Genomic DNA, 24706 nt, shown 5'->3' with positions numbered 1-24706 from the left:
ATTAATTTATTTTTCCTTTTCAAAAGAAGAAAATTTCTTTTTTATTTTCTCTCTCTCTTTATTAAATGATAGATACTTTTCCGCAAAAAAATACTAATTTTTGATTAAAAATTAATATCTTTTAGTATGAAAATATCAAAGAAAAGTAGTCTTAAATTTATAAATCAAAAAATATATCTTTTTAAATAATATACAATTCAATATTATGTTTACTATTTCACTTATTTCTTTCATTATAAAAATTATCATTCTAAATTTAGAGGCAGCAGTTATCAACTGAGAAAATTATTTTCGGAAAAATCAAAGTGAAATTACACCAATTTTTACAATAATTAAAATTATTTAAAATAAAAAAACAAGTTTAAATTTTATGAAAATTAAAATTTGTTTATTTTTTTTGCTAAAAAATTAAACCCTTAAATAAGATAAATAAGGCTTGTTACTCAACTATCTTTTACATTTATTTCTTTTAAATAAATTCTAGCTTTTTAGTTTCTTGAAAATAGAATTAAATTTCAACAAAATAAATTAAATTTAAAGTAAATTATAAAAATCGAAATAAACAGAAATAATTTTTGCTTTGAATTTTACTGGCTTTCAAACAGAATTGCTTATTTATTTATTTATTCATTCATTTTTATATTAACCTTTTGAAACTTTCTTTGTTTGAAATTTACTAATTATTTTAATTATGTAGAAGAAATTATAAATTTGCTATTCATAAAAAATATAATAAAAATAAACAAGAGCTAAATAAATTTTTTGTTAATAATATTTTATTTTTAAGACTTGTAGAAAGATGATGAAGTCAAGCGATGATTTACATATAAAATAAAATACATTTTTAGATATTAGAAAGTAATTGTATGAAAGAGATCAATAATAAATGCTTTAATATTAACAAAGTTTTAGAAAATCATTTGAGGATGAAATGAATCTTATTTAATAGAGACACTAGGTTTTATTATAATAAATATATTAGAACAACAACAACAATAACATTACAGAAAACAATAAAAATAGTAAATTATTATTGAAACCAAAAACAAGTCAAGCATCTCACAGAAGAGTTTAAATAAGTCATTTAAGCGATCCTTCAGCTATAAATATTCATGCTATTTAATACTTAAACAATAGTTCTCTAAGAAATATAAAATCTTCTCAAGATAAAAGGTTTTCTGGAACTGAAAAATTCTTCCAATAATATATTACACCCACTTCTGCTTAACTTGCTAAGAGGTAAAAGCAAAAATCTGAACAACAATTTAAAATTTTAACTCCTTAATATCAAACATTTGTTCCTGGAATTACATAAAAAATACAAAGCACCTAAATAAAGCCTCTTTCTGTGAGTTCTTAGAGTAAATTATTTAGTCCTGTAAGAGACTAAACTAGGCCTATGTCCATGTAGGAAAGCAAAAGAAGAATAATTAATAACTTAAATTTTATTGAAAACAATTTAAAAGATGAAAAGTATGCAGAATTTAAAGAAGTAGAAACTGAAAATTTAAATAAACATATTATGTTTAATATTTAATCTACTGATCTACCCTTCAACTAAAGAAACATTCACACAGATAAAATATATTTTAATCATCATATGTCATAGCACTCTTAAATACCAGAATATAAAAAAAACTTAAATGGTAACTAATAGTAAGAATAAGAGAATATTCATTTGATGAAATAGACAGAAGAGAATATCAAAAAAATTGCATAAAAAGTTTCAAATAATATAGGAGATTAATTTTTTTTATATTCTTAAGCAAAATAAAAACAAAGATAAGAAATAGATAATAAGCAATAAAAAGAATCATAATATGAAAAAACTTTAAAAAATATGAGAAAATCTAAATAAACAAAAAGTTTAGATATACCTTTAAGAGACCTGCTCATTTCAGACCCTTATAAAAAAGAGGAGAATGATAAGCAAAATTTTTGTCTTAATTTGCAGTAAAAAAATACTTTATTTATTTTTGATAATTAATTATTTACAATAAATACTTAGGTAATCAACACGAAATACCTGGCAGAGATCAAAAAAATAAGTTGAAGAAATGATGAAATTTAATAATTAATTAATTTAGGAGTTTAAATAAAAAAAGCTCGCTAAAATTGCTACTTCTATTTAAAATTCAAACAACTCTTCTTCTATATTTTAAACATAAATTGTTGAATAAACATACAAACCTTAAAGATAAGTTTTGATTGTAGAAATTTATAATCTTCAATAAATCAAGAGACACTTGAACTTAAAATATTGCTATTTGTACTTGCCATCTGTAAGTAATTTAAAATTATTTTTAACAATTTTTAAATAAATTAACAATTTATTTTAAAATATATTTATTTATTTATTTATTGATTTTAATTAATCATTTTTTAGATAAACTTTAATACTCTACAAACTCAGGAATAAAGGGATTTCTAAGAATTCAAAAGAATAATTATGAAAAAACTAAAAATTACTGCAGAAAATATATATTTATACTAAAAAAATGGTACTCCTATATATAGTCACAGAGAGCTAAAAAGGAATGATATCACTATATTTGCAGGAAATTGTTCTACTTTTGCTGGATTAGACAAAATTTATAGTACGGAAGAGAATCTATAGAACCTGAAAAAGGTTATTTTGATTGTTGATAAACATATTTTGATTTTATTTTTAAATTTAAGGCTATAGAGAGGTTAGAAAATAAAATTATTGCTAATTAAGAAATAGATGATCAATTGAATAAACAGAGTAGCTTAAAAATGGATTTTGATTAAATATAAGAAGTACCATCAAGTAATAATAATAGTGCTTCTTCTACACCTTTAAGCAAATAAACTTTAGCTCGAAAAAATACGATGGGTAGCTTCACAAGTAAAAATCAAACTCCTAAATCGAATTTAAATAAATCACAAGATAATAAAACTGCTAAAAGGAGTTAATTTGCTGATTTTATAAAGGATGATGAAGATGATTAGAAGAAAAAAATGTTTTTCTTTGAAGACGATGAAGAGAATGAAGAAAATTAACCACAAAAAGAAATTGTTGATGTGAATGCATGTAAACATTATTTTAATCTAACCCTTTATTTATTTAATCATCAAAGATATTAAGAAAGTAATGAAGTACTTAGATTTATTCTTTTCTAAATTTGACTACAATTGGAGAGTTGATAAAGAAAAAGAAGAAATAGATCTATATTTAAAATACAAATTGAGTTAGCCTAAAAGAATAAAAAAAAATAAAGTTATAGATTTTAAGCTAAAGGGGTAATTGCTATTTAAAATATAAATAAAATATTTAATCAAATAATAATTAATATTTTAAATATTAGGTTTGAAGAAAGAAAATCAAATTTAGAAAAATTAAAAAAACTTAACAGAGATTTGTTTGCTTCAAATATAGGAAAGATTCTACAAGAACATGAATTAAGTGAAAGTGACTTAAATAGTGTTTACATTTTATATAGATCAATACTTAACATTTAATCCTAGATTATTTCTACAGAAAATGTAATTAAAGAAGATGATATTATGCTTTAATTAGATAAATTTGATCATCTAACTTTAGAAAATAAAGCATTAGTTGAGTCTCTTTGCAATTATCAAGATATAATTAAGTGGGAAAATTTTGTTAAAATGTTGAAAAATATTTCAAATTTAGATGACCAGTAAAAAATAGATATGTTTGTTTAGGTGAAATATTAATTTTTAAAGACACTCGATAAATATTTTATATTAATTTATCTTTATTTTAGGTATTTGATAGTGATAATTCTGGTACATTGTCTATTGATGAAATATCTCATTTCTCAAAATTAACAATGGAGTTGTTGATAAATGAAGAAAAGTATCCTGGCTTTACATAGCTCCTTCAAGATTATTTCACAAAACTTCTATTTACAAGCTTGAGAGAAGAAGGGAAGTCTGAAATACCAATGGAAAAGATTAAAAAAGCAATCATAGAAGTAAATTATAAATTTTTAAATGAATAAAAACCCATTTTTAAAACTAGAAAAATGAAAATTGTGATATTTTATGCTTTTTTTGTGGGACAGAGGCTAAATAATTTTGAACTAAGATCTTTGGCTATTTTAATGCAATAACTTACACAGAACAGATAGACAACTAACCAACTAAAAATAAAAGTGATTAATTGGTTTAATATTTGAAATCATTTTGTAAAATATTTATAAATTATTGTATGAAAAATATTTTTTTTATTAATTATTTATTTATTTTCAAATAATATTTTTGATCACTAATTAAATTAACATTAATTCATTATTTTTTATTATTTTGTTGAGGTAAAAATTATTCTAATACAGATTTAATTTCATCTTTTTGCTTTTACGAAAGCTTATGCTGCGATACAACTTCATCAAAGACTTCTTATTACTTTAAAATATGTAATATTTCGTAATACTTTTGGACTTTTTCTTAAGTTTTTTCTTCTGAAAGCAAAGCTAAATGAAGCAGATCTTTTATGTAATTAATTACCATGCTTAAAATGGTCTCTGCTTTTTCATAGTTTGGATTTAATTTTGGTAGCTTCAGTAAAATTTATATTGTTTCATTTATACTCATGCATTTATTTGTTAATTCTTGAATGTTCCCTTCTTCAATATATCCTTGGATTTCTTTTTGGTGAGAATCTAATTGCAAAACTACATCAAATATCTCTAAATTATGATTTAAGCGGCTTTTGAGCTAAATCATTTCGTATATTTCATCAAAAACTACGTTATTTAAACTTGTTTTAATCATTTTATCAGCTTAAGAATTATTTTGCAAAAATCCCTCTATTTCGCTTAACAGATTCACAACTTCTTCCTACTTCTATAAAATATTTTCTTAGTTTTTTTAGACTTTTTCCTAAGCATTTAGAAGATCATCTTAACATTTTTATTAAAGATATTTAACATTAAAGAGAATTTCTGTTAGTTGCATATCTATTGATTACTAATTATATTCTTCACCTGAATTAATATCATAAGTATCTAATTATTTAATCTATTCTTCATTTAAACTACTAAGTTCCTTTTCAAGCCATTTCTTTGCGTTGAAATTATTTATTTTCAATCTATCTTCAAGTGACATTATTTTGTTTTTATTGTATATCTTTTTTATTAATAATTAATATTATAAATATTTTTTAGTGTTTGAAATCAAAATATATCAAAAAAATTGATATTTTCTTGTCCACGATTCTACTTTAAAATTAATTTCACAAATAATAATTAAAAAAATATTTATTAATATCAAATTTTTATCATTTATTCAAAAAAATAATTTAATATTATTAAATAAAATCATATTTTTCAAAAAAAGAAAATATTAATTAATTTTGTTAAGAAAAAATATTTACAATTTTATTAAGAAAAATATTAATTGATTTCATGAAGAATTAAAAAAAATATTGATTTGATATAAAAAATACTTTTAAATTAATATAATAAAGAAATACAAAGATAATTTTATAATTATTTATATTTTTTTTTAATTATTGAACATATAATTTTTATTTATTTAAAAAGAATTAAGTATTATACAATTCAAACACCTCAAGCAAAGCCAAATCCTTCTTTACCTTCAGATATTGCTAAAAGAAGTTTTTTCTTTAAGATTTCTTTACTTGGATATTCGGGAATGTCAAGTTAATTGAAACTATTTTTTCATTTAAAAATGTGATTATTTAATTATAGTTTTTTAATTAATTTATTACCATGTATGAGCTATAGGAAGTTTCTTTGGGTCATAAGCTTTATGAATTTAGAATTTCTGTAAACCAGAAATACCTCTTAATCCTTTAAAGCCCTCAACTGGAACCTTTGAAGTACCTAAAATAAAAAATAAGTTAACTTTTTAAATTTTATAAAAAATTATTCATACCTGTTACAAATTATAAGAATGATGCCCTAGCTGAATTATCGAATTCTTCCATAATCTACCAGAACCACTCTATAACTTTGCTGTTTTGAGTGTAATTCTAATATTCAGTATTTTCTTTAAGATCTTAAACTAAATATTATTTTTATTAATTTAATTATTTTAAATTATTCTTTGATAATATTTTTTACTGTCTATGTCAGGAAGACCGGATATCATCAATTCAAGCTCATGAGAATCAAATATCTTAACTAGGTCGTAAGGAATTAATTCATGGAAACCTTCAAGGAAATATTCTATTTGTGCCTTTATGTCTTTTGCCATTTTTGCATAGCAGATAAGCTTAACGTATTCTTATTTATTATCTTCAGTTACCTTAATATGCTATCCATCAGGTTTTAAATCTATGATTTACTTATTATCAAATACACACTCTTCGTAACTAAGGATTAAAAACAAATTTTAAGTTAATTTATCGTATAAATAAATAATTATTACCAAAATGTCATTTCATCACCAATTATTGAAATGTCGTTCTCCATAATCCATTTTAAACTCTAATAGAATTGGTAATCTTAATCTTCTATGTCATGATAAGTTAATGGCTGCCCTAAAATGTGCTTATAGAAAGATCTGGTAAAGTAAGCATCGAGTAGTTGACCTTCAAACAAAGCCTAATTAAATTTTAATGACTTTAGTAAAAAGTAAAAAATATGAATAATAATATTACTTTGCCAACAACTTTTCCAACAAATTTAAAGTATTAAAGATGGTTATCATTAAAATATGAGTTTTTATTTGGCTAGTAGGTATTTCCAGTTGAAGAAGGTTTAAATAAGAGATAATCAGGATTGAAAATAGCCTTGGAAAGAAGTATAAACCATTCACGAAGTAATCCACCAGCATCTATACCTTCTTCCTAATCGAATTCAATTATAAATTTGTGTTTGAGCTCTTCAGGTTTCATAGAATCGATTTATTAGAAAGAATCTTCGAAAACATGGTTTCTTCTTACTTTTATTCTCTTTCTTTTCTATGATGTGTGGATTGACAGTTTTAAGTTTTGCATTTCTTGCTTGAAGTAGTTCTTTTTATTTTCAAAGTCGATTAAATAAGGATGTCTCTTAAAAATAATTTCAAAGGGATCTTTTTGGAGAACATCATTTGATTTTTTATTAGTTTATGATTTCTTCTACTTAAGATTCTGTCTTACCATTTAGTTGATAACAACTTTACATTATTCACATATAAACTTAAATATCTGCTAGATATCAAATTCCTTTATATTTTCTTTGAGAGACTTTTTATAATAATAATTCAATAATCACTTATAACTTAAAATATTTAAATAAAAAATAATTGTAATACATCAAAATCTAGAGATGATAATTCTTCAGTATTTCCTACAGTTTCGTCGTCTGCAAGAGAAGAGATTTATTTTTGTTGCTGTTTCTATTATTGTTACTTCTTTTGACTTTAAGATTTTAACAAAAATTCAAAATCTTCATCATGCATGATTCTAAAAATGATAAAGTAACTTTCCATAATAGGTTGCAACTTTTCGATAGCAGTATTGTAAGAAGAAAGGTTTTAAGGTTCATATTTTCCTAGTAAAGAAAACAACTCAGCACAATTAATCCATAGCTCATTGAAATTTTAGTGAGAAATAATTTCGGAGAATTTGCTTCTTATTTCTTTTTTGATATTCTCTAACCTTTCTTACTCCTTTAACTACTGCTTGCTATTTAATTTTTTTACACTTGATTTTGGATCTCCAGAGTTTGAAATCACGCTTGTTCCTCTATTTCTGTGCTATGGTACTTCAAATGTCTAAGAAACAGAAGTGCGTCTATTTACTCCATAAGTATGGGCATTTAAATTATTATTGTTATTTGTAGATGTAGTGTCCTATTTTTTTTCTTCTTCCTCTTCATCTTCCTCTTATTCCATTTAATTATCTGCATTATTAGGTTGATTGGGAGCATTTAAATCATTTTTAGATGCTGATTTATTTTTCTAAGAATTTTCTTTCAATTTGCTCTCCTCTTCTACTTAGCACAAAGATTTCTCAAATAGTTCATAAATAATTTAGAAGATTTTCTATATCTTTTTCTCTCCAGAAATCTAAAACTCAATTTAGCTTAGATGGATCTTAAATTGAGAAGAGAAAGAAGGGGAGTTTCTATCAAGGCTTTTTATTGATTGTAAACACTTTACTACCTATTTGTTTATTTAAATACTAAAAAGCTTAATTATGTTTCTTAACTCTGTGATGAACATATCTAAATTAGTTTTGTCATAGCATAGCTAATTAATAATTAAAGAAAGCTTTTTGATAAGAGTCTCATTCAAGCACTCGCTTGAGAATATAGAGCAAATCCATCTTATTACATCAGGATGCAGCTAGAAACTATTATCTTTTGCAAATATAGAATGTTAGGCTTGGTTGTCCTAATTTTGAGTTTCATTTCTTCCAGACCCTTGAGCATTTCTAGAATTACCAACTAAGCTTCCTAATTAAGCATGTATAGACGATATAGTTTCTTCTTCTATTTCTTGTTTTCCAGAATGATATTAGAAAAGTTTTTTAGTAATATTTTAAACTGAGCTGAGTAAAAAGTATAGATGATCATAGTTATTGCGGAAAGGATCTTATGTAAGTAAATATATAAATTAGAAGTATGGTAATGAGAAAGATTTTTGATCGTATATCTAAGAATTGATTTCTTCTGCAAATTTCTTCAATTCGCGAACACATCCCAAGTTGCCTTTATCTTTTTCAATTTAAATCAAAGGTCTGATGTCTAATACATTATCTTTCTATACTTTTTCAGTATCAATAAAGAAGAGAACCCTCTTTAAAGTGAGTTTTTGAATAATTTTTAATATTCTTAGACTGACATCCAAATAAACTTTTTTGTAATCAGTCTCTTTTGAGTTTTTATGATAAGTATAGAGAAGAGGGAAATCGAAAACATCTTCTTCATCTTTTTTCTGTTCATCTACCATTACTGATTCATTATTTTCCTTTTTGTAAGCCTATTTTATTTCTTACATGTTGGGATTCATCAAAATAAACATTAGAGAGTCAAATACTTTTTATTCTACATTAGGATTTTTGCAAATTAGCTCTAGAAGTTATATTGGGAATTAGAATTACTACTTACCGCCATAGTAAATAAGTCTTAAAATTGATTCAATAAATTTATCATCTGTTTCAATTAGTTTTTTATAGATAAACTAGTCTTTATAAATCCAGTCATCAATCAGACGGGATTGCTTCTTTTAGCTTTTGTAATTGTTACTATTGAAAATTTAATTTACCTATATTTTTTAAGTTTAAATATATTTAATATATTACATTAAAATTTTAAAATATCTAATTTTTTTACCATTTAATTTACAATCTAAGAGCTTTGCTGAGGAGATTAGTTTGGCTGTTGTCTAGGTGCAGTTCTAAATTCAAAAAATTAATTTCTATTTATTTATCCATTGTTTTCTCTATATCTTCTTGCCTCCTCTTGCATTTCTGGAGTAAGAGTTCTTAAAAAGTTTTCTTCTGATTAAAGTAAAATTTCCATTCTTAAATTTATGTCTGCTTAATTTACAAAGTCAACATTAGCTTGGTTAACTTAAATAATTTAATTTTCTTGTTGATTGTTACTTGGTTAATTGACATTTCTTGTATTTTCCTAAGATTAAGATTAAGATTATTATTAATTAACAACATTAGAAACAGAGGTAGGCTAATCATTATTAGTAATAGTATTTCTAATGTCGCTACTATTATCACCACCACTACTGCTCACCACAGTATTTTGATTTTAACTAGCAGATGTTTATTAAGTTGTATTATTTTACTGATCTGTATTTTATTAGCTAACTGATGGTTCATTGTCAGGATATTACAAATAAGATATAACCATCTCCTCTTTAATGTCATCAGGTAGTTCATCAAAGATTTGGAAATCAAGACCATGACGAGTCAGGAAACTTGCATCAAAATTAAAGCGAGATAGTACCATTATTGAATTTTATGATAGGTTAGGATAGCTTTAGTTATTAGAACTGCTACTTCTTTAATTTTGTTACTATTACTATTGAATTTATTATACAGCTTAATTTGAAGCTAAAACTTCCGAAGAAGTTTAAGGTTCTTATTAGGATGGAGTACTCCTAGGTTATTCATCTTATTGACTGTTTTATGAATTCTATTACTAAATGTTAGTATTTTGTGATCTTTAATTATTTGAATTTTAGCTCAAAGTGCTTGGTTATTATCTATTATCTTAGTTAGAAGAGCTGTTTGTTGGGTTGTTTCTTTATTGTGAAGAGCTGCTATCAAATAAAGGTATCAGTAGTGGAGCAATTGAAGATAACTCATTTACTAGTGATGCAACCTAATCGTTGTTGCTAGTGGTATTATTTTCATTATTTCTAGCAGATTAAGAGTTCTGTTAGTTAGAACTTAAATTTGGTTCTCCCTATATATTTTCAGATCTTTAACTTGATGAACGATCACTTGAAGATCTTTAGGCTTGTGAAATGAAATAAATAGTTTTTAACAATAAAATCTTAAATAATAATAAATAATAATACTTTAATTTAGTGTGGCTTAGAAAAGAGGAGCAATTTGTGTTATTTCATTAACAATCTAATTTATGTCTTCTTAATTTGTAGATTCTGAATTTTATGTAGGAAGATAATTATTTGCTATTGATAGCATCTATGAAAGATTATCAGCTTCTTCAGTTTAAATCCTTTAAGATTACTATTCAGATACATTTTATGGAGGAATTTAAGGTTAGCTTTCAGGTTAGCTGCTATCTATGATATTTTATGCTTATTCAACTTAATTTATTTAAGATTGATTTAATATTTAATAAATAAAAAAATTATCATTACCATTTTATGAAATTTATACATCATTCTATTATGGCTGCTAAAGTTCTTGAGAAGGTCCTTGATTTTCGCTTTAATTATTATTGCTATTATTATTAACACTTTACTCTACACTCATGCTTGTTGTAGCATTAATTAAGATATCCAAGTGTTAAGTAGGATTTAATGGAGACAACGGACGATGACTTAAAACTGGATTTTGAGATAATGCAGGCTGCATCTGTCTTAATTGATTCGAAGAAGGCTAAGATATTTAACTGATATGATTTCTCATTTAGAAATTGAAAGTTCCAATATCTAATTATCCTGAATCTAATAAAACTGGGGGTAAGTTTTCTATTTTTAATAAGTAAAATTTATTTTATGTTTAAAAATTTTTAATTAAAAAATGTTTACACATTAAGCTTCTTTGTCCTGCTAAAGAGCTAGAGTTAAAAATTTAATTTGGATTACCAAATAGAGCATTCTATCTAATAAGTTAAGTTATATTTGGAATTCCACCAATATTAGAAAAGCTTCCTCTTATCAGCTAGTTTAGATTGTTTAGGTTACTGTTTTATGCATTTCTTTGAGCACTAGAGTTATTCACTTATTAAATCAATTCATTTAAGGAACTACCTGGGATTTCTGACTCTTAGTTTTCAACTGGTCTGTTCTACATTTAATTGCGACTATGTACGTGACGATTATATGAGCTCATTTACATGTGGTGAGGAATTCTCAAACCTAAGCGGTATTATGTTGCATTACTTTAATGAGCAGCAATTGTTTAGCTACGTCTATCATTAGCCATATAAGGTGAAGGGACCATTTAAGTGTTAGTTAATTCTTGCTAAGCATTTGTAGCTGAGTTAGGGTTGTTTCCTTGATTCTCCATGTAGTGGTATTAGGAGCTATTACTTCTAGAAATCTTATTATATGCACTTTCGAAATTAAAGTGTCTATAGTAAATTAATAATGCAACATAAACTGATTTATCAAATACTCTATTATTTTATTCAAGAGTCAAATCACCTTATTACCCTACTTTTTTGGGAGAAGTATTGGCTAGAGCCTATTCGGAACCTTCAGATTATTCACTTTATTTTTCAATAAAGGAAACTTCTCTTTAAACTTCCTTGAAGCAAGTCTGGTTGGGAATATTTTACTGAGTGCCAATGTAGTGAAGATGAATAGAATTCTAGCATCTTTTATATGAGTCTCTTATGCATTCACTCATATTGATATTTGTGAATTCAGTTACTTCTCTTGTATTTTACTATTTTTTAAAATCTGGATCTTCATTTATTTTTTCTCTATTCTTATTTGAAGACTCTCTCTCATGTGGTTTGCGGTTTTTCATAAACCTTACATTAGCAGGTTAGTTGATGTGATTCATATCATCTTCGTCATCTTCATCTATTTCTTCCTCATCTTAATTTTCATTATTATCTTATTCAATATTTTCAAAATCACCTTATTAATTTCTATTGCGGCTTTCTGCATTATCAGCATTTTCTTGTCTATAATTGTTTTATTCAATATTCTCTAATTCTTCTTCTAAACCATCCTCTCTTTCTTCATCTTCATCATTGCCATCTTCGCCTTCATTTTCCTCACCCTCTTCATCATCTTCTTCATCCATTCCATCTACTTGATTCAATAGATTATCAAATTCGATGATATTTATAGGGTGCTCTACAAAAGCTTCATCTTCTTCTTCATCATCTTCGTTTTCATCACTTTCTTCTCCATCTATATGGCTGCCATCTTCAGAGAATTCATGATCATTCCAAACGTTTGATTCACCTTCGCTTATCAACTCCTCTTCCTCTTCTTCTTCCTCTTCATCAGCATGATCTTAATGAATTATTTCTTCTTCTTCCTCTTAATTTTCTTCTTAATTTTCTTCATCTTCACTTGCATCTTCTCTATCACGGACATCTTCTTCTTCTTCAACAGAGTTTTCTTCATAAAATTAATCATTAGACATATCTTCTTAGCCATCAATGTCTGAAATTTCATCACCTGAAGAATAATTTTCCCAATCTTCATTAACATATGATCCATCACGATTAGCATCATCTTCATCGTCATCAATATCATTTTCATCATCATCATCTTCTTCGTTTTCATCATCTTCTTCTTCTCCATGTACTTCATGATTGTATTCACCTAAATTGTCTTCATGACTTGCAATCTAGTTTTACTCTAGCTAATGACTAACTTCTGGAGAAACTAAATAATTAATCATATTTTAAAAAAAGCAAATAAAAGAAATAAAATAATTACGATCTAAGTAGATAGCAACTCCTTCTTGATCTTCTACTGCATCATCATCTTCTTCTAATTCTTCCTCTTCTGCTTGATTGTTTTAATTAATTTCAACCTCTTCATCATCACCAATATTAGAATTTTATTCCTCCCCCAAAGATATATCTTGATCTTCAGCAACAAAATCATGCTACTAATTACCCATAGATTATTAAGATCCAGGTTCATTTTCGTCATTTGCATTTGAACGTAATCGGTTTCTATCTATAATACATTAAATACAATTTATTGATACAATATTTATTAAATAAGAAAAATTAAGTTCTTACTTTATTGACTTCCTGCTCTTCTACTTCTGTTGGGATTCGTATTTTCTGAAAATTCGTTATTTTGTGAAGAATGATCGTTATTTTGTAAATTTCTTCTATCCCTTCTAAGGCCTCTTCTAAATTATCTATAAACATATGTTTCATAATCATTATCATCATATTCATCTTCATAACCACCTTCTTCTTCTAAATCTTCATCCTCATCTTCTAAGTCTTCTTCATCTACATCGACTTCTTCATCATCATCGTCGTCTCCTTCTTCATCGTTTTCGCTTTCATCATCATCTTCTTCTTCTTCATCTTCTTCATCGTTTTCGCTTTCATCCTCATCGTCTTCATCTTCATCCTCATCTTCCATACTTTCTTCTTATTAACCCATATGGTCATCATCTTCATCTTCTTCCTCATCGTCTTCATCTTCTTCCTCTTCCTCTTCTTCTTCATCTTCTTCTTCATCATCATCATCTTCATCGTCATCATCAGCTCCATTTATTCTTCCCATAATTAAATGGTCAGGCTCATCATCTCTATTTCTTTCATTATTTCCATCTTAATTTTATCCAAACATACTATCTAATTCATTATTATTCTATCTTCTTTGCTAGTTTGATAAAAATATTAAGCTATTTTAAGCTGTGCTTCTTCTTAAGTTATTGGAGAGGAAGCTATCTTAGATGAAAGAAGGATCTCTATCAGTAGTCATTCTAATTGATACGTTTCCACCTATGGGATTTAACAAATTGGTAGCACCTTAAGTAAATCTGCTTAATGCAGTGATAGGATCAAAACTAATAATATTTCTATTAAACATATTCAATTAATTTAAAACACTCTCAGAGCCATGTCTTTTAATATAAATTAAGTTAAAAGGAAAATAATTTTAAATAAAATTACTGGAAGTTGAAGGGACGTCTTTGAATTCCTATTGCATCATTTGGGAAATTAATAAGGATATTAGTGACTCCTCCTTAGTGCTAAGCATACTACTTGATATGATTTTAAAATTTTTAAGTAAGAATTTATGACTATATAAATTTGCTCATGTAGTCTTCGTTCTTTTTTTTGCCTTCATTTTTATTACCACTTATTCCAGAAGGATAAAGAATAAAGTAATAATTCAACAAATATAATATTTCAAGGATAGATGTCACAAATGCTATGACATTGCAAGTTTGGCTGAGCTTTGAAATATCAAATTTTTTGAGGATGTCTCCATAGAGTTTAGCAAAATTATAACCATTTGAGTCATTCTATAAGTTTTCATTATTTTCTACTTTTTCATGTTTGAATTCTGAATGAATTCCTTAATTTGATTGATATTAGTCAATCAAGTGAGTAAAATCACAGCTGAAATTTCTAAGAGACAATTTTGCAACTTCTCTAATGTTGAGTAAATTTATGTGAAGTAAAATATTTGAAATTAATATATGGACTGTATGAGGTCTCTCAAGTATATTTTATTTATTCATCATTTCACTTTCTATTGATGAATAAATTTCTCCTAATACTTTTTTCCTAATCTCTTCACCAAAAGAAATTATTTTAGAAGCTTGCTTTTAAGTTTATTAGTGAAGATGAGTATTTTATGTTGTTTTATGTTGGTGATGAGATCCTAGATTTTATTATTATCCACTATTATTCTAGAAGTGTTCATATAATATTTATTTGTCTAAGCATAGCTCGAAAATAAGACCTTTTACTTGAGAAATTGAAAAGTAATTTGCACATTTAGTTATGAATTTCAAGAAGTGGAAATGATTTCCAAGCTATTTGTTAAATACGGGTTCAAGGGGATGACCTTAAATAATTTTTTTAACTATTTTAGAACATCTAAATCTAACTATTTATGGAATAAGTATTGCTTGTTGTCTAGCTATAATTTAAATGACCTTTAATAATATTATATTATTGAAAAGGTAGTCATCATTTTAATCAGACTATTTATTGTTGTTTTGATTTTTATGAATTGCGTCATAATTTTAAATAATTTTCTTTGTGAATTGAATTACAATACTCTCAAGTATTTGATTTATTGTTTCATAAATATATGTAGGAGCAACGAAGTTGATCATTTAGTCAAAATTATTTTGATTTAAATTGCTTTTGTTTGCTTATCCTTGTATATCATCTCCTAAGTTCTATTCACTTTTAATGGATGGTTGCTTACTTTCACTTTTTTGCTTGAAAAGAGTAGATGATTATTTAGTGGCATATTTAGAAACTGAAGCAGATGCTGATCTTTATTTCATGTCCTTTTTATTGTTTTCGTTTTTTTTAGCACTCTGAATGATATTTGATGAAACTAAAGGAATAGAAGTTTAGTTTTACAAGTTAGATAAGAAGTTTTCTTTTGGAATTAATTAAAATTTGTGTAGCTAAATGTCATCTTTGAGAATGAAGAATTCCTTGCTAACAAAGACTTTCTTTTTGCTCTTTGTGAATTTACCCTTTCTTTTAGATGATAAGTTAGTTGACTTACTTTTTTGAATTTTTTTATCTTTAGGTGCGTTTAAAGTGTTTTAGTTTTATTAGTTATTTGAGCTGATGCTTTAATTCTATTATTAAGGTTGTGTTTGAGCATCTTGAATTATTTAATTTTAACTTTGATCTTCTTAGTTTGTTAAATTAGGCTACGACTATTAGCTCAAATAGATGTTTGAAAATATATCACTTTGAGATTGCTATTATTTACGTTAATTTTATTTAGGTAACTTAAAGTACTTTCCCTTAGAGGATCCATTTGAGTTAGAACTTTTAGAAGATTTTTGCTTTACATTTAAACTCTTCTAATCGCAGAGCTTAGAAAGAACTTCTTAGAAAAGAGGGATGCTCTTAAATTTTTCAAATCTCTACCAAAACTCTTCTCTACTAACTTTAATCTTTTTCATTTTTTTATCTGGTAATTATTATGGTAGTTAGTTTTATTATAAATCTGACTTCAATAATTAGCTTAAAGATAAAGGATTTTGCTATTAATATGATGAAGGGGCTTTCTGTTGTTTTTATGGAGAAACAGATTTTCTTGTTGCTTGTGATGTTTATTTAGGTGGGGATGTATTAAAATCTGTCATATTTTACTCATTAACATTATCAAAAATAGATTCTTCTTTACCAAACTTTAATTTCGTTGAGCTATTCTTCTTTAAGTATGAATCTTCAGAAGTGGTCTTTTTATTTGTATCTTTTTTGTTACGTTTTTGTTTTCTTGAGTAAGGAATATTAATTTAATACATCAGTGTTTGCTAATGTATGCACTTTTCATAAAAGAAATATTTAATCTTAGACTCGTAGTTTGCTAAAGCCATAGTAGGGTCTTGAGTGATGTTAGTTAAGAAGATATTTAATTTTTCAATTATTAAATCTATTTAGTCTGTCTATACTCTGATTTTGAGAAGCTCATAAATACCTTTTTCTTAAATAAACTAATTTAAGTATTATTTGCTCTATTCAGAATATTATTTGATAGTGTCTAGAATAAATGTCAATATGGATATGTTAATCAAGCTTTAATTATAGTAATCATACTGCTCATTACTAAAATGTAATAGGCTAACAAACATAGAAATAACTTCTTTTTCGTAGTTATTAATTAAGGTTTAGCTTTCTTTCAATTTCTTTAATTTCTCTTGTAAGCTTTTTTCTTCATCTAAAATTTTTTCAATTTTTTATTTCTTTTAAGAGGATGTATTTTAATTGTCGTTTGTTGCTTCTTTGGTGGTTTATTTCTGCTTTTTATTTCTTTTACTATTTTTCTTTCTTTTATTTTTATTGATTCTCTTTTTATTTTCTTAGTTTTATTGTTTTTCATTTTCTTAATTTTCTTGATTTTCTTCGGCAATCATTTTTTAGGACTCATCCTCTTTCATAGCAGTAGCAGGCTTTTAAGTTTTATTTTGTGTTTTTTTATCTTTAGTATTTTTATCCTAACTCTAGGTATTTCTCTTCATAACTTAGAGTTCTTCTTGTTCAGCTTTTTCAAGATCTTTCTTCAAGTTTTATTTAAACTTTAAATTCATAGAGTTAACCTTTTATATTAAATGACACTAGTTTTTAATGAAGAATGTAATAGCATCAAACGATGTCTGTTTATGATTTTCTTTGTCTTCACCTTTTTTTAATGAGCTGAATACATTTTATCCATTTGTGAATAAGTGTTTAGCCATCTTAATAAATTCAATACCGATTTAATAACTTTCATTGCCTTCCTTCCATTTTATCTCAAGCTCATCTAAGTTAAGTAATTTTAAACTAAAAATTTTATTATTCTGGCTTTAATTTTAAGGTTCTTCTCCATTACCAGTGGCTTAAATTATAGTTTGTGGTTAATTAGTTTAAGTAATTGTATTTTAGGCATCTAATTAATTTGTCTTACTAACTTTTTCAGAAGATTCGGTGACTTGATTTTCACTTGAGATTTCTTTGTATGAATAAAATCCAAACTTTTCAGCAAATGGCATGATTGCATTAATTAATTCTAACTTATATAAACTGTTGGTATCTAGTTTTGAAGGTACATGTAGTAACTCATTATTACGCAATTTAGCAATAGTTTCTTTAGTTCCTTTGAAGGGATTCTTAAATTTGAAATCTTTAAATATTTTAGAAATAAGAAGATTGAGAGTAGCAAAAATAACATAAGAAATTCTATTATGACTTGCTTGCACTTGTTAAAATTAAGTTACTAAGTAATCATCACTCCACTAGGCAATTTATTGTTTAAATTAATTTATTTACTCTATTTTTTACAAGTCTTTTTCTTACTTTTACCCTTAACTTAGTTATTAATTAGCATTTTAATTATTTTCCATCATAGCCTATCTACTTCTTCCATACAAATACTATCTATTTTGTTGCATTCTTGGTCTTCCCAAAGCATCACTTATAGATGACTCAAAAAATTGATTTCTTTATCTTTGATTATCAAATTAACTGTTTAAAGTGCTGCTAATCATTTAAGGCATTTAAAACATTCCAATACTTTATTCTTATCTTCCACTTCCAGAAACATTTAAAGGAGCAGCAGGAGGCACATTTCTCACAGCAGAATGAGGGCGAAGGCTGAATAAGGGACTGTCATTTCCTAACTCAGCTGGATTATTTGAAGCAGAACCTCCATCATTAGCTCTTTATTATGTAAGACCAACTGATTAGCCTCTTCTAGATTTTCTAGAAGCATCCTCTGATACTTTAGACTCTCCTATTTCTATTGATTATGCAATTTTTTTTTCATGCTATTGTTGCAAATCTTTAATTTTTAATATTGTAGTCTTTATGAAATCAATATCAACCAATTCCTTTCTCATAAGAAGAGCTAAAATCTGATCAGAATGATTCTTGAAACAAAATAACTCACGAAGCAGATACGAGCACATTTCCTCAGCATCACTTTTTACCTTTGCAAAGAAATCTTCTTTCTTCATTTTAGAAAAATGTTCAATTTATTCTTAATCATTGTTTGATTGGGGATCATTCTTTATATCTCCTTAAGAAGTGTACAATTTACTTAAGTTATCTTTGTTGTCTAGTATATAACCAGTGAAGTCGTTTAAGTCAATATTGCTTCCATAAAGTTGCTTATCCCTCCTAAACTCTTTAAGTGCAAACTAGAAGAACTCTAAAATAAAATAAAATAATTTTTTTAATATTATTATATGAACTTTTAACAATTACCTTTTGGTTAATCTGTAATTGTATCGCTCAAACTGTTGTATTGATCGTCTGATAGTTGGTTTTAATCAGCTTTCTCATATTTTTCACTTTCAATAAATTTTTTAGTATTTTAATACCTTGGGAGTATTTATAATTCAATATGTGTGATTAAAAATTCAATAAGCATGCTATAATATCTATTCTTGGAGGGGAATTTTATAGATTTGAGAATTTGCTATTGACTTTTAATTTAATCATAATTCCATCCATATATACCTTATCTTATATCCTCTCTGTATTCTTCTTTTTGTTCTTTTTTAAAATTTAAGCTAAATTGAATCTATAAAGAAATCATCTTGAAAAAATATTCTAGCTTAAAGTTTATTGTTTCTAAACAGTGGTCTATACTATTAGAAAGTAGAGTTTGGTATTTTCTATAATAAGTCTAACTTTCTTTTGATAAATTTTATAATTCATCAGAATCTTTTTAACTTTTAACTAAGCTCTTCAATTCAATTTATTACCAAATTTCAGTGAATTTTCTGGCAATTTCTACAACTTTTGCAATAGAGCCTTATTTTTACAGATTATTTAAAATCATATAATTGATTAATTTGGAGTCCTTCATAAAAATTTAAAGGATCTAAGTTAGCATAACCAAGGATCCTGCAAGAGAACTGAAAATTTCAAGCTTAATTTTTTTATAAAAAAATGAATTTTATAAGAAAAAAATTAATTAAAATTACTGTTTTCATGTCATATTTTTCAAGAATTTTAATGTCAATTAAATTTGCATCTATACTATTTATAGTAAGAGTTATTAATCTTTGCACATCTTGCTTATTGTCTTGAATAGTTTGAGAATTATAGTCTAGTTCTACTACTTAGCTGTAGTTTTGATAAACTAGCTTTAGTATGGTATAAAAAATAATATTTTGATAGCTGTAGTGATTTACATGATTTTTAAATGAAAGAATATTTTCTTTAAAGTAAAGTTTGAATTCTTTCAATTCATTTTCTAAATTATTTTATTCATGTTTCAAACTTTCATTGTCTTATTCTAATTATTTACGAAGGTTATAAGCTTGATCTTGCAAATAAGTAATTCTTTATTTTACAAATGAGAATTGCTCTTAAAACCTTTAATTAAATGTTATAGGGAATAGGCAAGAAATTTTTTAAACAAATCCCTAGTAGTTAATCATTTAAGATGTAATTCTTAGTGATCTGAAAGTATTTATCATAGCATCGAAAAATTAGAGTTATTAGTACAGTTTAATTTACTTATAATATTAAACATCTTTATTTTCTTTAACTAATTTTATGAAATTCTTTGAAGTTAAATCGTTAACGAGCTCTAAATTAAGTGAAGTCACATCTTCTATTTTTTTACCTAAGAGTTCTTCGATTTTCTAAATGTTGATGTCGAGTACTTTGTTAATTTTATTTTTCTCAACTTCATTTTTAGGGTCCAGTTTGTTATAAATTGCTTTGCATGTTGTCTTTACAGAAAAAAATGGGGTTTTATGAGTAGTGCGCTAAGGTATAAGGAACAAAAAGGGGAATTATAATATTTCTAAATAGTTTAAAAGACATTCTCCAGCATATTTATTTTTAGTATCTGGATAAACATTTTCTATGCCTGTGATTAGCTTCTCAATCAATTTACATACATTATAAATTTGATAACAGATAACATTTTTATAGTTAAAGTTAATATCCTCCTCTGCATTCATATTTGAATTCTCTTCACTATTTTATACATTCAGGTATCTTTCTATTTAATTTGTATAAGTGATGCACTTTTTACGTAAATTTGTCAAGAGATCATTTAGTTTTTCATATATAATGTCTACTATTTCTTTAATATTGTTATAATAATTTTATATTGCTTCAATCACAGAGCTTAATGTGTATGCATAAAACTCTTCAGCATAGTTATCGTCAATAAACACATCGAAAATTTTTTGTAGCAATTTCGATTCCATAATTTCAGATCTTCCTTATTCCTATATTTAAATGGAAAATTAAAATAATTTTGTTTTAGTTTTATATTTAAGATTACCTTAAGAGAAATATGATATAAAAAGTAAATAATTTAGGAAATAGATTTAGTATCATGAGGAAGTTCTAGAACTTGTAAAGCTTTAATAGATTTTTATATAATCTTTTCTTCGAGAAGCTTTTCTATGAGATTGGGATTTTCTTTATTAATGTTGCTCAAAAGATGTACTGTTTCTATTAATAGTATTTTTTCAGTTTCTTCATGAACGATCGTAGGATTTGGAGGGATTAGATTAAAGCTTTCTTATTCGCTGTATCCTTTTATAATTCTGTCAATGCAATTTCCTAAGATTATAAAAAATTTAGGACATTCTGTTAATTATTTGGCTAATTGAGGAGTTATTCTTCTAGATCTTTTGCTGCTGTTTTCAAAAATTTAATTCACTATTCTTAATAGCTACCCAAGGAAAATATCATATTATTTTTGTGAAATTGGAGACCATTTGCCATCAACCCATTAGAATTTAGGTTTTTAGTCAAGATAATATTCTATTTTGTCAAGTATTTTATATAGGATTTTATATTCTCTTTGTATGTCTTCAATTTAAATCATTAGGGAAAGAGAATGAATAGCTTTACGAATTTGCTTTAAGTTATAAGTTAAATATTCTTTATGGAATGGAATCTAAACAAAATTCATGGAAAAAGGAGTAACTTCTTAGAAGCTTTATCCTTAATTTTCAGGATTTTTTAGAAGAGTGTTAACAAAAGTCAAAGCATAGTCAATAAACTTAGAATTAAGTAGAGTTGTTTCTTAAACTGTTTATCCTTTGCATACAATTTTGAATTGATGATTGCTTCTTAATCTAATATCTTCGTTTTCAATAATCATTTTATCTTTCTCATTTTCAATTTCCATAAATTGATTATCCTCTCTAACTTCCTAAAGTTCTAAATTAGAGCAATCTGTGTATATTTTTATAATCAAACTATCTGAGAATTTAGTGAGATAATCTTCTGTTATTCTTTTCAATTAGCTTTATTCTTTGATGATTACCAACATAAATTTGATAACATCAGCATGGAGTTTAGGATCAAGATTTAAATGAATTAAATCTGTAACTTATTTTGGAAATGACTTTTAAAACTTTTCAAATGATAACTGTTAATCAGTAAAAATAGATTGCATATGTTTCTTAGTAACCTTCATTAAAAAACCTATATACATAAATTATCAATCATTTAAATAAAATCATAAATTGAATGGAATTCTAATAAATAATATTTTTTTTTAATTTTTGTAAAATTATTTTGCAATTTCAAAAATCTATTTTAAAAGTTTTTTAATTTTGTAATTTTTTCATATTAATAATTTTTATTTTTTTCTTATTGAAAATATTTTGTAATTTTTTTATGTTGAAAATTTATTAAGTTTTTGGTGTTTTATAATAAAAAGGGAAAATTAATTATTTCATCTTCGTTGATCTAAGTTTAATTAACTTAAGAAAATATTTTGTTTAATTCTAATTAAAATATGAAATTTTTGAATTGAGAGGGAAATCTAAAATGAAAAAATTCTTTTATTATGGATTATATGAAAGATAGATATATTTTTCTTACTTAGAACTTAAACAGAGAGAAGAAACATTTTTGCAATTTCGGTTCTCGATTCACGGCATTTTAGATTTTTAAGAATAACCAATCTTTCTTTAATACCGCCAAATAAACATATTTAATCATCTAATTGCTTTCCAATATTTTCATGATAGATTTTTTTGACATTTTGATATAGGGTTAAAGACTCATCATATTTAAGTTCAAAAGTAATTAACTTGTCTCCCTATAATTTTTGGAGAATTGGTTTAATAGACAAACTGTTAAGAGGCTTAGTATTTATTGAGTTTTCAATATATTCAAAATGCTTTGCTTTATTTAATAATTCCTCCCAATTTTATTCTTATTAGTCTTAGAAAATTTTAATTAGCTTCTATTCTAGATCAGTAGCATCCTCAAATTCAACTTCAGTTAATGATGAATTCTCACTAGTTCCTATCGTGGTTAGTTTTTATTCTATTAAATTACATCCTTCCTATTCATTAATCTCCTTTTAAATCTACTGTGCTTTATCAAAATCAAGAATACCAGCAGCCTTGTATTTTGGATTATAAATCATTTCCAATTTGTAAAATCTTTCATCATCAAATTTAAATAAACCTGATAATTCTGTGTAACCATCATTGAAAGAGTTAATATGGTGAATGTAGTAACGAACGAAGAAGCTCATCTAATCTATTTGTTGCTACTTTAAATATATGAGTTCTTGCTTTGGAGATCCTTCCTCAATAACTACAATAAGTAACAGGATATACAATGCAGATCTCTTAATCTTTAAAGAATCACTCCAATTTAAAATATCCAAGATTCTATCTAGCTATCTATACAAAAATTTATACTATTCCTTTTTTAGCAATTTAGATTCAATCTGTAATATTTTTAAAATCTATGCATCAGCCTAATCTTTTTATTCCTTTGAGACTGCTACATAATTAGAAGCTGATTTCCCTTCTTCCTCTACCTAAAATGTAGATTCTGCTTGCATTTTTCCATTTAAATCTTTTTATTATGCTTGCTATTATGTTTGAGGGGTAGTTGTTGATTTATTTTCAGAGCTATTTAGGTTTTTTTCTTAAAGATTATTATTGACATCTTATCTGTACTCGTCTCCAACTTCATATCGCTTGATAACTTCTATACTTTCCTCTAATAACTAATCTAAACGATCTAAGAAGAAAGCGATGTGATCGCTTTCCATTGTTCTATAAATCCCCTTCTTATCAACAATTGAATCAATATTCTACCAAAACTATTCTAAGCTCTAGCTTTTCAATTGCTCGAATAAAGCTTCGTCTTCAGCCTATTTAAATAAAATAATAATATTTATCTTCTTTTTCCTTAATCGCATATTTGCCATTATTTTTTAGATTTATTTGCGTTTACTACTACTTTCAGCTTTTAAAAATTTTAAATTATTTTTTAACCAGATAGATAGATAAATAGATGATACATGTATGCACTTGTAACAAAATTATTTCACAAACAATAATGCTATATATAGGATGGAATTTAAAATTTATATGAATATAAATCTAAGTTATCTTACCAACGCAAAAGAAATTCTCTTAAACTCCTTAACGATGACTTCTGGGATTTTCATATTTAGATTGTTTTTTACTGCTTATAATAAATAAATGAGTTTTAATACTTTCTTTGCTTGCTTTTATTTGCTATATATTCTTGAGATATTATTATTTATTACTATTTATTAAGTTTTTTCTTTTTCTTATTATCTTCTCCTATCTTAGATGAATTATTTTCACTCTCAATCTATTTAACAAACTATATAATAAAAATAAATATATTGATATAATAAAATTTGCAAAAAACTATCTATCCTTAATTTATTTATTTACCATTTTTTTATGTCATTATTTTCTGCTAATTTTTCCTTTACTTTTAATAATCTCGATCACTTTATTGCTATCAATCAACACAAACTAAAATTAAAACAATCTCATTTCAATATATTCAGATATAATATATTATTTTATTTCTTCAATATGTTTTTAAATTTTTAATTTAGATTACAGATTATGTTTTTAAAATCAATTTAGCTGATTAAACTAATT

General features: G+C 25.4%; 3 protein-coding genes across 3 annotated transcripts; 2 read left to right on the top strand and 1 right to left on the bottom strand. All coding sequences in view use genetic code 6, as the record gives it.

Annotated features, from left to right (window-relative positions):
• Positions 1-799: 799 nt before the first annotated feature.
• TTHERM_00218400 (EF hand protein) lies at positions 800-4069 on the top strand (the record flags this gene model as incomplete). The annotated part of the gene is made up of 8 exons (XM_001020512.1): positions 800-1953; positions 2009-2282; positions 2387-2629; positions 2680-3055; positions 3102-3264; positions 3330-3690; positions 3753-3962; positions 4010-4069. 8 exons carry the CDS (start codon positions 800-802, stop codon positions 4067-4069), a joined length of 2841 nt encoding a protein of 946 aa, XP_001020512.1.
• Positions 4070-4464: 395 nt separating this feature from the next.
• TTHERM_000218399 (transmembrane protein, putative) lies at positions 4465-4953 on the top strand (the record flags this gene model as incomplete). The annotated part of the gene is made up of 1 exon (XM_012798726.1): positions 4465-4953. The coding sequence occupies one exon, from the start codon at positions 4465-4467 to the stop codon at positions 4951-4953; it is 489 nt and encodes a 162-aa protein (XP_012654180.1).
• A 605-nt stretch (positions 4954-5558) lies between these two features.
• On the bottom strand, positions 5559-24234 carry TTHERM_00218390 (HECT domain ubiquitin transferase; the record flags this gene model as incomplete). Its single annotated transcript, XM_001020511.2, has 19 exons — positions 5559-5661; positions 5720-5834; positions 5887-6015; positions 6075-6325; positions 6382-6557; positions 6614-7183; positions 7252-9207; positions 9276-10420; positions 10483-10734; positions 10789-11121; positions 11182-13002; positions 13057-13302; positions 13368-14212; positions 14262-18981; positions 19038-19707; positions 19763-21025; positions 21082-22238; positions 22641-23934; positions 24181-24234. The coding sequence occupies 19 exons, from the start codon at positions 24232-24234 to the stop codon at positions 5559-5561; spliced, it is 17100 nt and encodes a 5699-aa protein (XP_001020511.2).
• Positions 24235-24706: the final 472 nt, after the last annotated feature.

The sequence above is a fragment of the Tetrahymena thermophila genome, assembly GCF_000189635.1.
Source record: "Tetrahymena thermophila SB210 genomic scaffold scf_8254564, whole genome shotgun sequence".
NCBI classification, from domain to species: domain Eukaryota; phylum Ciliophora; class Oligohymenophorea; order Hymenostomatida; family Tetrahymenidae; genus Tetrahymena; species Tetrahymena thermophila.
Note: the sequence above shows the minus strand (reverse complement) of the source record. Positions and strands in the feature narration are given on the sequence as shown.